Source organism: Sitophilus oryzae, unplaced genomic scaffold, assembly GCF_002938485.1.
Source record: "Sitophilus oryzae breed Bouriz unplaced genomic scaffold, Soryzae_2.0 scaffold_810_pilon_pilon, whole genome shotgun sequence".
Classification (NCBI taxonomy): domain Eukaryota; kingdom Metazoa; phylum Arthropoda; class Insecta; order Coleoptera; family Curculionidae; genus Sitophilus; species Sitophilus oryzae.
Window position 1 is genome coordinate 5,432,690 of NW_022147429.1, and position 19,011 is coordinate 5,451,700.

General features: G+C 33.1%; 2 protein-coding genes across 5 annotated transcripts in view; one reads left to right on the forward strand and one right to left on the reverse strand.

Moving 5' to 3' along the window:
- Nucleotides 1–18,550, forward strand: LOC115889025 (keratin, type I cytoskeletal 9-like). Of its 3 annotated transcripts, XR_004051361.1 has the most exons (8): nucleotides 1–146; nucleotides 210–588; nucleotides 702–915; nucleotides 5,640–5,717; nucleotides 5,775–5,942; nucleotides 6,065–6,211; nucleotides 18,219–18,311; nucleotides 18,369–18,550. XR_004051361.1 is itself a non-coding variant. In XM_030908932.1 (7 exons), the coding sequence occupies exons 1-7, from the start codon at nucleotides 144–146 to the stop codon at nucleotides 18,376–18,378; spliced, it is 999 nt and encodes a 332-aa protein (XP_030764792.1). In that variant the 5' UTR covers nucleotides 1–143; the 3' UTR covers nucleotides 18,379–18,550. The 3 variants fall into 3 exon arrangements, 2 of the variants coding, with proteins under 2 accessions (XP_030764792.1, XP_030764791.1); XM_030908932.1 differs by lacking the exon at nucleotides 18,219–18,311; XM_030908931.1 differs by lacking the exons at nucleotides 18,219–18,311; nucleotides 18,369–18,550 and adding an exon at nucleotides 9,967–10,398.
- Nucleotides 18,515–19,011, reverse strand: part of LOC115889024 (uveal autoantigen with coiled-coil domains and ankyrin repeats-like) — a 10,930-nt gene continuing 10,433 nt past the window's right edge. For both annotated transcript variants that reach the window (XM_030908928.1, XM_030908929.1), the window contains exon 6: nucleotides 18,515–18,773. In XM_030908928.1, coding sequence (XP_030764788.1) covers nucleotides 18,576–18,773 — 198 coding nt within the window. In that variant the 3' untranslated portion in view covers nucleotides 18,515–18,575. The remainder of the gene's footprint in view (nucleotides 18,774–19,011) is intronic.

Sequence of the window (19,011 nt, forward strand, 5' to 3'; positions counted from 1 at the left end):
TAGTTCTTTTGTTGTCCTTGTTGTGTCAATACTGTCAACGTCGCTGGTCGGCTGGTCGGAGTTCCGCCATTTTTCCATTTTCGGCTTGCTTTGCTTGGAAGTGCGTTTCTAGTAAATTCAAGATTTAACTTTCTCTTTTCAACATGGTAAGGACGTTTATTAAACATTTGTACATTGTTTACAAATATTTATTTTTTTTATCATCTTAGCAAGCACGGGGTAGATCGGAAAACACAACAAAGGTTTTTGTTGGAAGTCTGCCTGCCGGCGTCACCCCCGATGACCTAAGAAAGCTTTTTGAGCCCTACGGGGCGATTGCCGAATGCGACATTTCTAACAGATGCGGATTTTTACATCTGGAAGACAGAGATTTGGCAACCAAAGCTATCGCTGAACTCAATGGCAGTGAATTTATGGGAGGTAGAATTTCAGTTGAAAAAGGCAGAGTAAAATCCCGCCGTGGCGGTGGCGGCGGTGGCCCTATGCGTGGTGGTAGAGACAGGGGTGGCCCTTATCCTAGAGGAGGCGGAAGAGATTTTCGTGGCCCACCAAGGGGTGGCGGATTTGGAGGTGGACGTGGAGGTGGAGGTAAGGTTTACTAAAATAATAATTGTGCAAGTAAATATGTTCATAATAAGCAGATTGGGTGTTTGGTTTTGTCTTAAGTAATGTTAAAAACTTACTAAATTATAATTGTTTAGATCGATTTGGGAGCCGAGGAGGTGGTGGTTTTGGAGGACCTCCTGGACGTAGGGGCCCACCTGGAGGTTTTGAAGATAGAAGAGGAGGTGCAGGTGGACCTTATTCAGGAGACAGAGGATTTGACAGTGGTTACGGTGGTGGTCCAGGAGGAGGAAGATTTGATGAGAGAGGAGGTTATGGAGATGGACCTAGAGGAAATTATGAAGATCACAGGTAATTTTATGATTAACTGATGCTTTTGGTCTTTTAGTTTTTTTACTTTTCATCATAAAAACCAGGGCGAAACCTTAATACAGTGGAGACTCAATAATTAAGCTCAATTAAAGCCAGGGTTAATCCGCATTATTAAAAAATCTGGATTATTGTATCTTGCATTTTTGTATAGGTACATTATAAAAAAACAGTTTAAGTAAATAAACTTTATTTTCAAAATAAATGCATAAATTATAGGAATAAGAAATAATAAACACTTATAAAACCTACACTCTACTTATGAGGCATCAAGTTGCAAAACCCACCTTTTTCATTTTAAAAAAAAATGGCCTAATGACATATATTAATAGTGAACCCTGAAATCTACATAAACATAATCCCAAACTGCAGTAAAAGTCTCCTATTTCTATATAAAATTCACTACAAATTACATTACTGCGGCAAAATCCGTCTCATCCACATATTTGCTTTTGTTTGTCATTATTGATACTAATCCTGCATTTTTCCATAAGTTTTTTTTACACAAGTATAATATTACTACTGACGTTTTCTTAAATCCTTACTTAATTTTAGTAAAATAGTATATTTAATAAATCAAGTTAGGATACATACAAATACCGTATGATCGAAAAAAAAGCGGCGTCTAGTTGGCTTGGAAATGGCGATCGATGACATTTCCCATATAAATTTACATATACATATAACAGCATTCTTCATTTTATAGCCATCCCTGATGCTGTTTTTTCTTGATCGTATTGTTTTAAAATCCGCAATGTGCATCATATTGCAACAAAACCTGCCCTATCCAAATTATTTATTTTATTTAACAGCCACTACTTATACAGACATTACTCACATGTATACATGCATATAAAATAAATAATAAGTTTTTGAAGTTATAATAAACTAGTGTGTTACAACAACGCCTTGAGTTCTCTATCATATATGTCAATTGAGTTTTCTGGCAGTATTTGTGCTGTAGCCGCCTCTGCCTGGTTAATAATTTCTTGTGGAAGATCTTCCTGAATAATTTTTCTTTAAAATCTGACTTGCTGGTTGATAATTCACTATTTTATCGTTAAAAAATCGCGGTTATCTAAATGACGTTTTAATGTCTGCTATTTATTATTTACAAAAAAACAAAAAGCACATCTGTTATATTGCACAGTAACATCAAAGTTTACAAAATAAAATATAAGTTCGGTCACTTAGCATCGGCACTTTGAAAATCGCGTATCAAAAGCCAGAAGCCGCCTCGTCCAATACGCCGGATTTCGATGAAAACAGGAGTGGAAGCCGGGGTAAATAGAAACCGCATTTTTACCGATCGCAAGGTGCGACAAGGTGCAGGGAAACGTGGAGTATTTCAAAATCAGTTTATTGGTGTATTACATATAAATATTTAGACATGGCAAGATAAAAAAGATATAACAAAAATAAAATAAATTTTAAAAACAAACACATAAAATAAAGCTACACAATATCAACAGTAAATAACGTAAAAGATTATTACGTAATGAGTGTTTTGGAAAAAATAATATTACGCACGAGTGCAGTATTCCATGAGTGCGTAATATGGTTTTCCAACACGAATTACGTACACTATAAAATTCAAAGCTGAAACTATTAAATGTCAACAACTTTTGATGTTTAAATGGTATCCTCGGTATTTTTTTTACGTTATTCGATAGAAAATGATACTCTGAGTAGAAAGACATATCATATATCAGCTTTTAACAGTTTCACATATGATTTATTTGAAAGTGTAACACGCGGTTTATAACGACAATTTGACTCGAAATACCAAGTGTGTGGCATGAAATTATTCGTAAAAAAATACTTTTTCTAAATATACTAATGAGCCACCCTCTCTCCATTTGAAAAAAATTAAGATATGGTTAAAAATACCATTTGGGCATCTTTTAACCGGCCAAGACAAGACATGGAAAACATTAGACGATCAAATCTATTTTTCCCAGGGCTCCTTGATTAAAGTTTTGTTTTTAAAAGAGCTGTGACACTCAATATTGAAATTTTAAAAGATTTTTTTTAAGCTAGAATGCCAAAAGTTGACATATGATATGTCATTCTATTCAGAGTGTCATTTTTTATCGAATAAAGTAGAAAAATGCCGAGGTTGCCGTTTAAAAATCAAAAGTTGTAGTCATTTTCGGTGAAACCGGAAGTGACCAGAAAAAATTGAAAACGTTAATCAATCCTAATTTAGGTCATATACTAACACACCAAATCTCGTTTTTTTATCTAAAAAAATAAAAAAGTTATAGGGATAAGCCACTTTTGAGACACACCCAGTATATGATTTTTCGTGTAAAAAAATAAAGTGTTCTTGAATAATTCTAATTAGATATTTTAAATAATTTTTTTTCCAGTGGCGAAAAACTCAATATTATTTTTAAGAAATAATAAAAATAATTATGTTTTTTTTTAGAATAAACTAATAAATAATTAACTAAGGCTAATGTGATCAGTAACATTTTGCAATGAAAATTAAATAATCACTTGAAAAATAATTCCATATGCATGCGAGACCACTCTGTAATAACGCCAAAATCAGAGTCTTTGAATAAGAAGACTAAGGAAGGAGCATAATGCTATCCATGTATTCATGCATGGTGGGCGGAAAAAGCGCCATAAAAGCACTCTAGGGTGGGGATCCTTGACAGTTCTGTTTGACGATTCATTTGACACATTTGAATTTGATTTGAAATTTTGTGGATTTGTCAGTCTTTACGGAGACTTTTTTTCTTATTTTATGTCATTTATTATTTATTCTACTACTGATAGTTGTATAAAGGTAGTAAATCTAGATGGAAATTGTAGCAGCACTTAAATTAACAGTGACACTATCGCGATTTATCGAAAAAGACTCTACAATAGTTGGTTGTGTAGCGTGCGGTAGATTTCGGCAAAAATTGAGTGAAATAATGGAACAACTTTTCGCTAGTAAGTGACTATATAATATACATACGTCTAGTAAACCAATCATTTATGAAATTCAGTTAAATTAACTAAATTATATATTTTTCTTGCATTTTAGCTTTTATTTATTACTTGTCAAAGATTAGATGTCAAAAAATTTAGATACGTTAATTTGACTTACCTGCTTCAGTAGCGTATCGGATGTTTGTGGTAATAAATACTTATTATAACTTATCTATTTTTATTAGAATTATATATCTTTATAACAATTTTAATAACTACCAACATTTATTCACAACGTAAAATAAAACAACAAATTATTGAGTCTGCCCCACGTCTACCCTACATCATAGTTTTACATTTTTTAAATAAAATTAGAACAACACTGATAAACCGGAATTTAAATCGGCCATATTTGAGGCCCATCGCGGTGTACCTAAGATTTTTGATATGCTCCTTCCTTAGTCTTCTTATTCAAAGATCAGAGTAATACGCCGAACGTGATCCGCCGTGTATGCTGGGTCCAAAGTCCACACACCAGTAATACACTGGGAAACACGTGCGTGAAGCGGCTTTTGATACCTGCCGCCAGCACAAGTGACGGAACTTATATTTTATTCTGTAAACTTTGGTAACATAAACGCACCCTGATAATTTATTAATTCGCAACTATGAATCTAGAACTGGTAGATCCTTTTAAATCAATTATTCTTTAGAGATTGGACATGAAACAATTCTGCTGTTGGATAAAATTTTGTTTGGCACTCGCGTGTTATAACATATAAGTCACTTGAGAAAATTAACACAACAAGCTAAACATTTCCCATAAGTGCCATAAATAACTATTTATTTTTTGTTTAAAAATTAATATTAATTTTTATTTCTAGAAAAACCAGATTCAAAACAATGATTCCACTTAATGGATACGTTTTTTTTTTGTAAAATAGCGCTTCAAACATTTGCTAAATCATCTTTTGCTTATTATCTCGAAAAAACGTTTGTGGGATAAGAGGGGTTTTGCCATTTGATGCCTCAATGTATACACATAGGTATACCGATTTGGTCATTTTAGAAGTGTGGTCTGGATTTTAACATGTAAGACAGTGGTGTAGACAGCTTAATGGAAAATGTATTAAAAAGAGATAAAAGTTGAGTTGATACATTTCTTGTATGCGGTATTGCATCAAAAATTTAAACAGCGCAATGATTGTGGAAAAAAGGTGTTTATGGAAAATGTTGCATCTAGGGTTGGAACCTTATTTTTCACAATTAGTTACTCATTTTGCTACAGATGTAATAGATTATATTTAGCTTAGATATATTATGTTCATTTCAGTAGTATATATGAAAGTTGCGATTTTGTCTCTGTCTGTCAACCAGTCATTTATATTATTCTCTGTCTTACACGTTAAAACCCAGACCACACTTCTAAAATGACCAAATTGGTATACTAGGTATATTGTATTGTATTATTGAATCATGCAATCCGGATTACATAGTACGAGTCATTTTATATGTATATACAGGGTGTCCCAGAAATGAGTGCAGATATTTTAAGGGGTGGTAGATCTGGCCAAAAGAAACATATTTTCTCTTTACCATTTTTAAAATAGATTGAAAATAACCGAGTTATTTAACTTTGAAAGTTTAAAAAAAAAATTGCGACATTTTGAGAGCCGCCGGGGAATCTCGCGGATTTATATATATATATATATATATATATATATATATATATATATATATATACATATATGTATATGAAAAATACTATTTTCCTTTTATAGAGCTGCTCCTCCACCTAGAGGTCCACCATCTGGAGGGCCTGATATATACAGTCGAAGAGATACTGGTCCTAAACCAATGTATAAGTATAAATAGATATATATTATTTGAATCAACTAATTTGGCATATATTTCAGTGGTGGAGGGTATGATGCCTCACGATATGGAGGTGGTGGTGCAAATGGATATGGTGCAACTGGAGGATATGGCGCAAGCGCTGGTGGATATAATGGTGGTGCTCAAGGAGGAAATTATGGAGGTGGTTATGGCGCCGGCGGTGCTTCTGCAGGAGGTTATGGAGACAGGTAGAGATCATTTATTTCTATGTTAGAGATATAGATGAGTTCATAACCATGTTAAAAAATTCATTATAAACGTGTAACATAGAGGATGTTAATAAAAATACATAAATCAATGAATTATATAGAAGTGCTTATGGAGCTGGTGGAGCAGGTGGTAGCTATGGTGCTGGTGGACCTAACAATTATGACAATGGCGGCAGCTATGGAGGTGCTCCAGCTGGAGGTAGAGGTGGATATGATGCAGGCTACCCTCCTCTTCCATCTCAGAGAGGGTAAGTATTTGATAGAATTTTTTTATAATATCCAACATTACAATTTTTTTTTGTTCTATTGAGAATATATATACTTTCTTGTTATGGAGGTGAAGGTATAACACAAACATTAAAATAAAACTATTAATTCACCACTATACACCAAAACACTTTACTTTTAACACTGGACGCACGTTTCGCTATCCATGTTAACATCATCAGCAGATGATTAAAACTTTTTATGGTTTCAATCATTAGCGCGCGTTCGTTGTTAAAATTAAAGGGTTTTGTTGTATTCACGTTGAATACACCAAATGTGAATTAGTGTTTTATTTTGCTGCTGTAAAACCAAAGAGGTTTCAACCGCCCAACTATAACATAAACATATTCTTCAAAATGTCTTAAACCCCGTTCGCGCTGATTGACTTACAGTCGACGCGGCGTCGATGCAGCGGTCTATCATTTTGTTCACACTAGAAACGGCCTCGCCTCAACATTTTAAAGTCGTCTTACCGGCTCGACACGCACACTCATTCGACCATATTCTGTTCTTCATAAAGGTCAAGCTTTCTAAGAGGCCGTGCCCCGCTTGTTCTGAACGGTAGATCACTAGAGTGTGAACAGCACCATTTAAATACATGGGGTAATAGACCGATTCGGCGCCACGGTGCTTTATGCTGTCAGTAAAATCGTGCGTCGAGTGAACGCCGCTCGGTGTGTACGCTCGAATTAAAATGTACAGACCCATGCGTCGACGCCGCTTCAAGAGTAAATCCCTCAGTGGGAATGGAGTCTTAATAGGCCTATTTTGCAATTTTTCTATATTCTTTGTTATTTGAGATGTGTTAAACAATGGTATTTATCCAATTTTATTTTTATGGTTGGTTCATGCTTTCATTCTTAACCATAACACAACACTAGTCCTAATCCAATGCAATGATCTTGACATTAACCTTCGTCCTAACGAGTGTTAAAAAAATATGGGATATTTTATATTCTTTGGACTAATTGTAATTTAAAATTGAGTTGCGCATGCTCAAAACTCGGGGTTTTAAGAATTTTCAAAAAAATATTTGACGTTGAATGTGACGGCTTATAAATGTTCATAATTATCTATTTTTTAGTCTAGAAATGATTAATATTTGTTTACAAACGAGTGAATTTGTCTCTCTTGTTTTCTAATTTCTAAAAATATTTGTAAAATTAGGTTAACTCACAACAGTAAGTTACTCACAATAATATGAGAAGTATGAACGGCATTTCTATAAGGTCTTAATGGCTTACTTCAGTTTTTTATTATCGATTCTGAGCCATCCTAGAACTCTACAATCCATGCCCAATTGCCGCATATTTTCCTCTGCGCATGCGTATCACTTTAGGATAGTTTAGAATCAGTAAAAAGAAAAACCCGAAGTAAGCTAATTAATTATTAGGATGTTAAAGAGTAAAGTTAGGATTAAAGCCGGAGTCTCAAGCATCCGTATCCGATGGTACATTCGAAATTTGAAATTACCTTGTGAAATAAAAAAAGCCTGTCACATACGTCTGAAAGTTCGTTCCGAAATTTGACAGTTTCGACATTATTAAGACCTGTCATTCCTATCAACAGTCAACAGTATCAACATCAGTCAGTTTTTGGTTATTCAAAACATAATAATTTACATTTTCAATTTGTATTTAAGATAAATAGTTAGCTAGCTAATTTACCTGTGATGTGGGTAATATAAATATATGGAAATCATGATGGATGAATCAGCCAAACTGAGGAAGTAGAAAGTGAGTTCTTAGAGGAATCCTAGGTAGTTCTTTAAAATTGGACAAACCCAAAATCTTCTACGAACTTTGTTTTTCCTTTTTTTTTCTTACTAGAAGTAATAGAGATAATAGTACGACATTGTTGAGTTGGTTTTTCTGCTGCATTGAATAGAGATTCATGTCATGTATTACTGGAGAAACACTTATAAAAATAACTTCCTCGCCAAATATCCCGAAATTGCCCACTTCCAACTAAACTTGTTTTTAAAAACCAATGTTTTCAAAAAAAGGTGAGGTTAAAAAGCACACGATATCGTACAAAAGTTAAACAAAATTTAACTTTATACGACGTCGGACGATTAGTTAAAAATATCGGATAAAAATTGGTGTCAAAATATTTCGACCAATAGGAGCACCGTCGGATCGTCGTGTCATCGGATTTCGGATGCATGAGACTCCGGCTTAATACTTGAAGTATGAACCAACCATTACAGAGGGGTGGCGCAAATTCAAGTTTCAGGTACCAATTTCTGTTTTATAGGCTTGTTCCATGATTGGTTTTTTAACGTTTTTGGGTATCACTTATAATAATTGCACCATTAAACTTCAAAACGAAATCTTTTGGCGTTTTCGAGATATGAGAGCTTAATTTTGTATGAACGCTGAGGCGCAGCCGTGCCCATACGTGACGTTGTTCCACACATCTTGACTTGCCGCTAATCATCTCGCAATGGGAACAAACCTGAATTTACGTGATTTGGTGTTTTATCATTATATGGGCAAATTTTTTGATTCATTTTCATAAATTGCATTCAGTAGGCGAAAGGTTTCATAAAACTGATGATCTCCCAGAACTTAGTATTTTCATGATTATGAAAATATTAATACATTATATAATATTAGTTTAAAATTAAAGGGATAGAGCTACGAAATATAAGTAAACTTTTTAATTTCTATTCTATTTTCTATTGTTCAAATACCGTATGATCGAAAAAAAAACGGCCTAAACGAGGCTATTAAATGAAAATCAAGAAAAATCCAAGGCAAAGTGTAAAGATTTAAAAACACCTAATGCGATACCAGGATACCACTCGCCCTTTAAACAATCTAACCTCATTGTATACAATTATTGACTTCTATTTTTTGCATTCATATTAAGGTAAAAAAAACCCTGTACTATATAAATAATGTAGTCGTAAACGAATCGGGGGTGCAACTTTCTTCAAGTTGGCAACCGATCGTTTAGAAGCGATGTCGAAGCCACATCGATACTATGTTCATTGCAGTTTTGCAATGAACATAGTATCGATGAGCTAGATATTTGAGCAATATAGTTTTATTGTCGCTCAAATGCTGCGAAATATGGTATCACTATCACACTCTTGCACACGTGTCTAGACTGTCGCCTCGCCACAAAGCGAGAAATCAGAATATCGCTACGAATCGATGTTACTACTGAACATAGTGCATCAACCTACAACTTACTTTGCTATCGCTTTGAAACATGAACAAAGTTGCACCACCGAACCGTTGAATCAAGCGCAGTTGCTAGTAAACAATGTGTGGTGTGACGTAGAGTTTGGCCACACTTCTTTCTCTCGTAGATATTTGTAGATGTTTTTGAGTCCCTAGATGTGGCAATAAAATTAATAATTAATAAAATTATTAAATTGTGAAACAAGCCTATTAGCGTCTAACAGTAATTGTTTTACATAAGTCATATTAAAACTAAACCAATTCTAGTTTCATATTGTGTCTTTATTACAGTTGAACAATATTAAAATAACTTATGTTATTGTGATAGTCTAAGAACTAATATTTTAGTTAATGACAGCAACAGAGAGTAATTAATCTTCATAGGTATCTGCCCATTATTATTACTAGATCATTTGTTAATGTTTTTAAGGTTTTATTCTAAACGTTTTTTCATCTCAAATAATCAACGAATAAAAACAGAGTATTTGAATTGTATATAGGTTTATTTGCGTGGACACATATTCATTTATATGATTTTATTGTAGCTACCCAAGCGGCGGAAGCGGTGGCCCAGGTGGGCCCCGTGGCGGTGCAGCCGGAAGACGTTTCTAGATTAAACGTACTTTTCTCAAAGGGATAACATGAATTGACATACATGCGTGCGCCTTACAATATATGCTCTATATCGTAAGCGGACAATAGAACAAGCGATAACCGTTACTGTCTTCAATTCAGTCAAACTCCCCCACGACAGCGTTTTACATAGTAATTAAGATTTTAATTTTTGGTAGTGTTCATATTTTGTGGTTTAAAATGAATGTATATGTTGAATACAATTACTCTTTTCATGCTAAACGTCGCATTTATGTATAAACTTTTATATCAGGTCATTATCTTCTAACAAAATAACTATTTCTTCAAGAAGTTTATAATATAATCGTAACGTGTTTTTTTTTAAATAAACGAATTCATACAGATACAATCCTTATAATTACCAATACCCAACATTGAAATAACTAAGATTAGTTAAGGCGTTTTATTTCATACACATTTCCAGTATTTTTTGTGAGCTATAAATGTCAAATATATTTTGATGAATAAACGTGCATGCGTGTTTTTAAAAGAACTGTCCAGATTTTAATAAAATAATTGGATATGCATTTATTCCTTTTTATGTTGCAATTGATCTTAATTACATGGTCATGTTATTCTATGAATGCTTACCACATCCAACTATTTCAAGTAAGATTACCATCGTTATTGTTATAATATCGATAATCTAAGGTATTTTAGTTAAATTTTATGAGATCACACCTAAGTTATAAATGTCTTCCTAGAGAAATTAACATTTTTAATAGAGTAACAGGTATTTTTAATAGTCTCAATCATATTTACTGTACTAGCGGAAAATCCCAAATAGTTTTTAAATATTTATTATTTTTTTTATTGATAATAAATGGTTAAGTTATAGAATCAAAAATGTAGTGTTAACTTGAAATATTTTCTAAAATTAAGTGATAAATATGACATTATCTGAAAGATACCATATATGCACAAGAGATAATGCATTCCTAGATTTCTCTAAATAGTGTATATCAATTTCATTTACCGGTCTATTGATATGTAATAATTGTATTTTATTTCCAAAGACGTAATAATTAGTGGATTTATGTTTTTATATGATTTATGTTAATTTGGGCTCAAATTCAATGGTTACAAAGTAAACATACATTCCTATGTGATGTGTGCTTGGTGTACAGGGTGGACCATTTTGGTTGTTTCTATAGGGTATCTAGGAAACCGTGAGAAATATTTTGATACAGCAGTCTCGGGTTCTTTTTAGGGTTCCGAACCCAAAGGGTAAAAACGGGAACCCAATTACTAAGACTTCGCTGTCCGTCCGTCCGTCTGTCACAAAGCTCGATCATATGAACCGTTATAGCTAGACAGTTCAAATTTTTACAGATGATGTATCTATGTTGCCGCTATAAGAACAAATACTAAAAACAGAATTCAATAAATGTTCATAAATAAAAAAGTACTTTCACTAAACATTATCCTTTAAGTAAGAATTTTACATAGAATCTTTCAAGTCCTCAGTGGCCGCATGGGTTAAGGCGTTAGGATGCTACGACGCGACGTTGGAGCCGTAGTAATGCAGGTTCGAATCCTAGTCAAGGCGACTTTTTTTAATGTTTTTTTTTTACATATTTTTACATATTGATTTTTACTTTTTATATATTTATTATTGAATAATACAATTTTTGGTAATTTGTTTCTTCATTTTTTTTTAAATTACTTATACGCGCATTCAAAATTTTAGCTAAATCGAAAAAAAAGTTTATAATAATAGTGTCTAATGTTGTATAGATAATGAATGATACGGAACTCTTCGTGCGCGAGTCCGACTCGCACTTGACCAATTTTTTTGGAAAAATCACAATGGCGCAAACGGATCGTGGTTATCTTGATCGGTTTCGAAGCTAAAAGGGGATTCTCAAATTTTGTACTTTTTGAAGATGTTCGGTAGTTTGTTTATTTCAACAAATACGCAAAAATGAATTAAACAATCTAAAGGCACTTTTCTGAGTAGAATGCAGTGGCGTAGTCAGACTTTTTTCGAAAAAAATTTTTTTTAGATATTAACTATACTTTTGTTTTTTTAAATACAAACCCCTGTATATTTTTAAATTTACTGATTCAGTTTGGCATGGCCTTCTCGAAAATATATAACATATATTTATTTTTACTATTAACTTTAAAATTCCAATTTATTTAAAGATATCGACTTTCCTCTTGGTAGGTCATGCCGAGTATTAAAGGAAACAAGCGAATATCTACTTTCAAATTAATCCATGTATTAGCAATTAAATAAATCCGAACAATACGAAGCAAATAAAAAATAAGTGTGACAGAAACAAAAGAACATATTTTAATACAAACTCAACAGGTTACTTCAATCAGGCTTCTCAGTTAATATAAAAAATAAAACACTAAGACTGCATTAAATGTTCAAACTGCTGCCCATTATTATCTAGACGGAATTGGCACCGCCTCTGCACGCCGCCGCTAACTGCATTTCGAATGTGTATGTTGGTTACACTTTGAAAAGCCATAACAAAACTATCTTGTAACATCCATATATTTTTATATTTTTTTTCCTTTTTCTTGGGAAATTCCAGAGAAAGAAGTGATATCGGGTAACTTAGGTGGCTAGGATTAAACTATTTTCTGACCTTTTAAAAATGGCTGGGTTTGGTTGCTCGCGCTCAAAATATAAATCAGCTGCCATTTGCTTATGTTTGTTAGACTTAATATAACATTCTAACATATTATATTTCTCAAAATTTTCAAATTTACTCATTTTTTTATTATTTAAAATACACACAGTTCAATCTGTTGAAATGAAATGTCACGCATCCATCAAAGGTATGTCCCGATCATCATGACAACCGTTTACTTTGTTACTCGGCGCGGCCTACTACTAACTGTATATTTTAAGAAAAATTTGAAATGCTGAGGTTAATAGTGAAAATAAATATAGAGTGTTATATATTTTCGAGAAACCCATGCCAAGCTGAATCAGGAAATTTAAAAATATACAGGAGGTTCTATTTAAAAAAACAGAAGTATAGTTAATATCTAAAAAAATATTTTTTTTTGGAAAAAATTCTGACTACGCCACTGATAGAAAAGTGCCTTTAGAAAGTACCTTCAAAAAGTACAAAATTTGAGAATCCCCCTGTAGCTTCGAAACCGATCAAGATAGCCACGATCCGTTTGCGCCATTGTGATTTTTTTCAAAAAAAGAACCCGACACTGCAGTATCAACATTTGAATATTTCTTACGGTTTCCTAGATACCCTATAGAAACAACCAAAATGGTCCACCCTGTACATTTAAAAGTTTTAGTTTATATCATTCTTTAATACAAAATCTTTTCGACCTCATATTCTAACATGATACTTCAAATCTATCTTCATATTCAATATTAATTGGCAATTAATCAAAAAAGTACGGTAAATTACGAAAGTATGGAAAAATACACACTGCAATTTTTGTTAGCGTTTTTTGTTTATACCTGTTTTTTTAGGGATTCAACTGGTAATTTAAAAAAAAAGATCCTTAAGACTGGAATATTTAAAATCCTAGAAATTATAAAGTTCCTTCCCAAAAGAACACCGATTCGATCGTCTTACCAGCGCTGTGTTAAGTTAGGCATTTCACAGTGATCGGCTTTGGGTCTCGATTTCCATGTGTAAGAAAAATTCAGTTAATTTTTCCAGTACATTGAAATATACTGGCATGTACAAAAGCGTCGCGTTATTTGATTATGTAATAAATATCGTCGTATTTTTCTCTCCAACTTACACAGTACCTTGGAGATTCACTCCCAGACATGTAAATTTCGACTCAAGATCTTCTCTTGCCGATCCTGTATCTTTTACATTTCCTTTTGTTCATTCTTGGTTAGCAGGACTAAATTCCAACACTGATTCTATTTCCTTTCATAACTGACCATACTAACGCATAATGGTGAATTCATTTACAAAATTTGCAGTACTTTTTTGATGAATGAAAACAAATAGACCAAAAATAAGTCTCAGTGACTTTAAAGATAAAGTCCATTGATTAGTAAACTTTGTAATGTTTACTGTAGTATTGCAGAAGAATAATCGTGTGCTCTTCATACCATTCGTGTGGAGAACCACACACTATGAATTTACATTCTAGCTATTAGAGGACAAGTCTTTTTATTTGGAATATGCACGCAAAAATAGCAATAGGTCCCAACGCCAAAGATCACGCCCGATTTTAACAACATAATGCGAGGCAAACAACGGAGATGCTCAATAAAAAGTCGAATACGCTCCATTGCGCAACTAGGTATTATGCGGAAAAAAGGATTTAATAAAATGCGGAGCGGAAAGCAAGAGCTGCGCCTACGACGAAGATTTATCCACAGAGCGAAAACGCACTAGACCAAGCAATTAATCAAGATTTCAGTACTATATGCGCGCATCCTTGTTTGCCTATACCGTACGCATTCACGCCAGCATTCGTCAACACGACTTAAAACGCAACAAAGGTATGTCTTCGTTTAACTAAGTTTGTTTAATAGATTTGAGTTAGCGCAGGATCGGTAATATCACATAATATGTCACGTTCTGGCTAAATGTCTAGCTTTTTTTCATTAACGCGCCAATCTCTAAGCATTGTTTAAAAAAAACTCATTAAAATAAAGGCATAGTATGAATTTTGAAGCAGCTACCTAAGTATATATTTACCAATTTCTTGTTATCCAGCCGCACAACCACACATCAATGTACAGATTATAATATAACCTATACTAAATCGCCGAAGAACAGAAAAATGCATAATTTTCCTTTTGGATTAAATTAAAATGACACACCACTGAACATTTACAGTCATACCTTCTTTCGACCGATAACATAGAAGTACAACTTTCGCTGAAATTGTGTGTTTAATTCCCACTAGCATCCATAACATCAGCTAAGTGTAGAAGTTTGGATACCGATATCGACTTATATAAGTACTGAACAAGTATATCTGTATATTTTCAAGAGTTTGCGTAGTAGTTGCTGCTGCTCATATACCCTTTTCACCGCTGAGTCATCTACTGACAATTTATTTTATCTATAAAAAGAAAAAAACTAGAACGTCTATAAATACGTACCGAATAAGATTTTCTTAAGATTCGCAATGCCTTTCTAAAGCACCGACAGGCCTCACTGTAACAAACTATGTTAGGTTTGGTCGTTGCATAGCGTAGGAGCTATGCGACGAAGGTCCTTTAAAAAAGTATTTGTTGTAGCAAATGAAACTACTAATTTGTATACTAATCTCTCAAAAGTACGTTGACGTACGTTAATGTAAAGAACCATATATGTTATATTCTACAGGGTTATATTCTAAGTCTTAAATAAGGGCAAGTATTTCCATTGGTAGATAGATCTCCGTAAAAGAAATATATTTTTTCTTAACCTAGTTATTTTATTTTGAAAATTTGTAGAAAAAAATGTCCACATTTTGAAAACTACCGGATTTTATTTGTTTTTTTGTTCCTCTAATTTTCATATACTACCTATATAAATATTATCAAGATATTAAGTTATTTAATTGAAATTTTTAAATAAGTTGCAAAGATTGTCCAATTGTCCAAAAAAAAAATTTGGTCTTTTATTTTATATTACCTATTTGGAACATTTGAAATTGTTTAAAAAATTACGATGTACTTAAACAGCCGTTAAACGGTAGCCTACTAAAATGCCGTTAATAGATATTGTGACGTCGTTTATGTCGGCGGAAAGTAATGCCCGGTTATAAGCATTTTGCAAGAGCACCTGTGGCTCCGTGGCTAAGGCTATCGCTTCGTGAGCGGATGGTCCGTTCAAATGGTTCAAATCTCACGCCGACCAAGACTTATATTTTTTTGCTTATAGCGTGATCTTATTGCATTGGTGTTACTCTTTTTGGTTGGATTGGTTTAGTTATTTGGCCGGTTGGTTAGCGTAGTTATTTGGAGGATGTTAGTTCATTGGTTAGTTGGTTATTTGGCGGGGTTGCTTGGTTTTTACTAATTTATATTTGTTTTTTATATTTTTTTTATCAGTGTTGAGGTTAGTTGCGTTGGTTTAGTTGGTTATTTGGTGGGGTGGATAGCGTTGGTTAGTCCTTATAACATTCCTATATTTCATAAAGTCGTCAAGTGGGTCACATCAACGACGTCATACCTATTAACGGCATTTTAGTAAGCTACCGTTTAACGGCAGTTTACGGTAGCTTACTAAAATGCCGTTTTAAATTTTGTCTCTCAGATACGAAATGGATAAATAATATAATAATATAATATAATATATTTGTGCCTCGCCTGTACGTCGCACTCGCTAACGCTTCTCCGTCAAACCTACAGCCTTGCCACAAAAAGTATAATTTTTACTCCTAATAAAACAATATACATACTCTTTAAAAAAATTCAAAGTATATATATATATATATATATATATATATATATTATATTATATTATTATATTATTTATCCATTTCGTATCTGAGAGACAAAATTTTATGCCCTACATCGATAATGCTTTGAAATAAACTAAATCGCTGCTTACTACTTGCCATTCAGCACCGAAAGAATATGTGCCCTGCGTACACAACTTACTGCTTGGCGCTTGGCGTTAACGAGTACTTACAACACGCGACGGACGAAAACCCGTATTTTTAAATACCAGTGATATTTCGCTCGAGCGATCACTCGGTTATTGCAATCGCTTGAAACTCGAGTACTCGATTATTGAAATTAATCGGGTTTTCCCATCACTAATCGAAATATATCACTCCTAAAAATATTTGCACTTATATATAGCAGATCAAATTCAGATCAGTTGTGTAAGATCTTTATTGCAGTACTTTTTGCAACTTTTCACCTGAATGTTTTGTATTGCGTTTTAATTTAACCCATTTAACTCATTGTTCAGTTCTATTGTTCACTTATATCGGGTAGGAATGCCCTAAAACATCAGTACCGGTACCGACAATTAGACCGGTAGAACTGAAATATCGGATGTGCCAAATCGGTTAGCAATACCGGTTAGACCACAACGTCTTGCGATCTGCGATGCACTTTTACAATTAAGCGGCATTTCCGTTGCCAATAAAAATAAAATGAAAATACATGAAAAAATCTAACCAATATTTTACAGAAATACGAACCTATTATAATAATATGTTAACAATAGAGGTGGAGAATGATGAAATCAGTTTTGCGCAAGTATTGGTACATTTCAGTAATTTAAGATTCGTTTTTCTTGATTACAGGATTACCGCTTTGAACCGTTATTCTAGTACCTTTCTATACCGGTTTTCTGTTTTTCTTGCATCGGTCTTCCGGTACCGATAGGAACCGTTCTGTTTCTGGTATGAGTACCTATACCGATTTTGTAACTAAAAATACCGTTACGAAAACATTTCAGAAATACCGTTATACCGGAAAACTGAACATACCAGTGCCGTAATTTTGCTTAATATAATGAACTAGATTCGGAGACCGATTCATTGATGTGTGGCTGGTTAACTACTTCAATTTATAGTAAATAGAACAGTTCTACTGCAAATTATGTGTAAAAATTATCCTGGACTAATGCACGACGTAGACCCTAAGATTAATATTACTGCTATCGCTATTTCGACGTTTTTCGAGGTCACAATTTAGTTGTAAAAATTACCTCTTAGTAATGCTAAGTTGAGTCTAAACCGTTGTGTCCAACATCAACTGTTGAAACTGAATAAAAAATGATTTTTGAATTAGATACATCGCACAAAAACATTCACTGCATTTTGTTTATGAAAATATTAGAATTTAAATAAACAACTTTGATTGATTTTACAAGTAGTAACTATTTGAGAACAGAGTCTGAACAGAGCGAGTTTGTTAAATGAAATACTCTATACTACTCATCATATGTATATCAGATATCAAACTAGCATTACGATGATAGGAGTTATTCTGTAATATGAAATGTTGATGTAAAATTAATCCAGAGTCGTCTATCATGCATCATTTCAAAAATTAAATAACGGTATTTTTACATGAAATATATGACAAAAACTATACTTTTTAAATCTAAAATGTTAATAACCTAAAATTACGCTGTGTCGGTTAAATTGTAAATTTCAACTTTTTATAAGCGCTTCAGGTTTATGTCTTTGTTTTAAACGTTTATAGGGAGTTATATGTTTTATTAAATGATAATATATATTAATTGTTTTATAGCTTGGCAACTTGAGGAAATTGAACCAATGAAACATTGAATGGTGTTTGCTCAAACTTTATTTCCAACCAATATTCTGCTTCCACTGTAGACAGGTATTGGTTTTAGAGTTACCTAATAATTGTTTGTCTGATTTTTCTGTTATTTTGCAGGTACTCCTAAAGAGAACTTAAAGAAGAAACGATTAACATGGGCCAAAGGATAATCGTGACCTGAATATCCAATACTGATTCTGAGACATACATGAACTCATTATTTCATCTTCCTTATGGTACATATTTTTTTATTACAAAATTGTTTTAAAGGCTATTTTAATAAATAATAACAATTTAAAGTGTATTACTTCATTTTATTCAACCTCAGTAAGGAATTTGTCCAGTTTGTGGTCCATTGTAAGTGCCCATTACATCTCTAGCTTCATACTCATCTCTCTCTAACTCTTCATTAGCTGCAGCTTCCAGTGCAATCCTCCTTAGTTCATTCATTACAGCAATTTCTTCAGCGTGTGTTATCATGTCTATTACAGCTGCTTTTGCCTCTTCCTCAACAAATTTATGCTAATAATAAAAAATGCCTTCAAACAAATTTATAACTTTATAGTAGGTTAACAATAATATATGTTATATACAGGGTCGCTGATATGTATGGGAACGGTCGATTATTAGGTAAAATATAACCGCAAAAAGTTAAATATAAAAGTTATAGGGTTTTTAAATATCTATTAGCGGGTAATAAATTTAAGTATACAGGGTCGGTCATAAAGTTGTGGAACATCAAAGTTTCATTTTTTTAAAT

Bases quoted from the DNA above. Each gene is read 5' to 3' on its own strand.
- LOC115889025 (XM_030908931.1), top strand. The intron at 916-5,639 runs GTAATTTTATGA...TTCCTTTTATAG, and splicing joins GGAAATTATGAAGATCACAG to AGCTGCTCCTCCACCTAGAG. The intron at 5,943-6,064 runs GTAGAGATCATT...TGAATTATATAG, and splicing joins GCAGGAGGTTATGGAGACAG to AAGTGCTTATGGAGCTGGTG.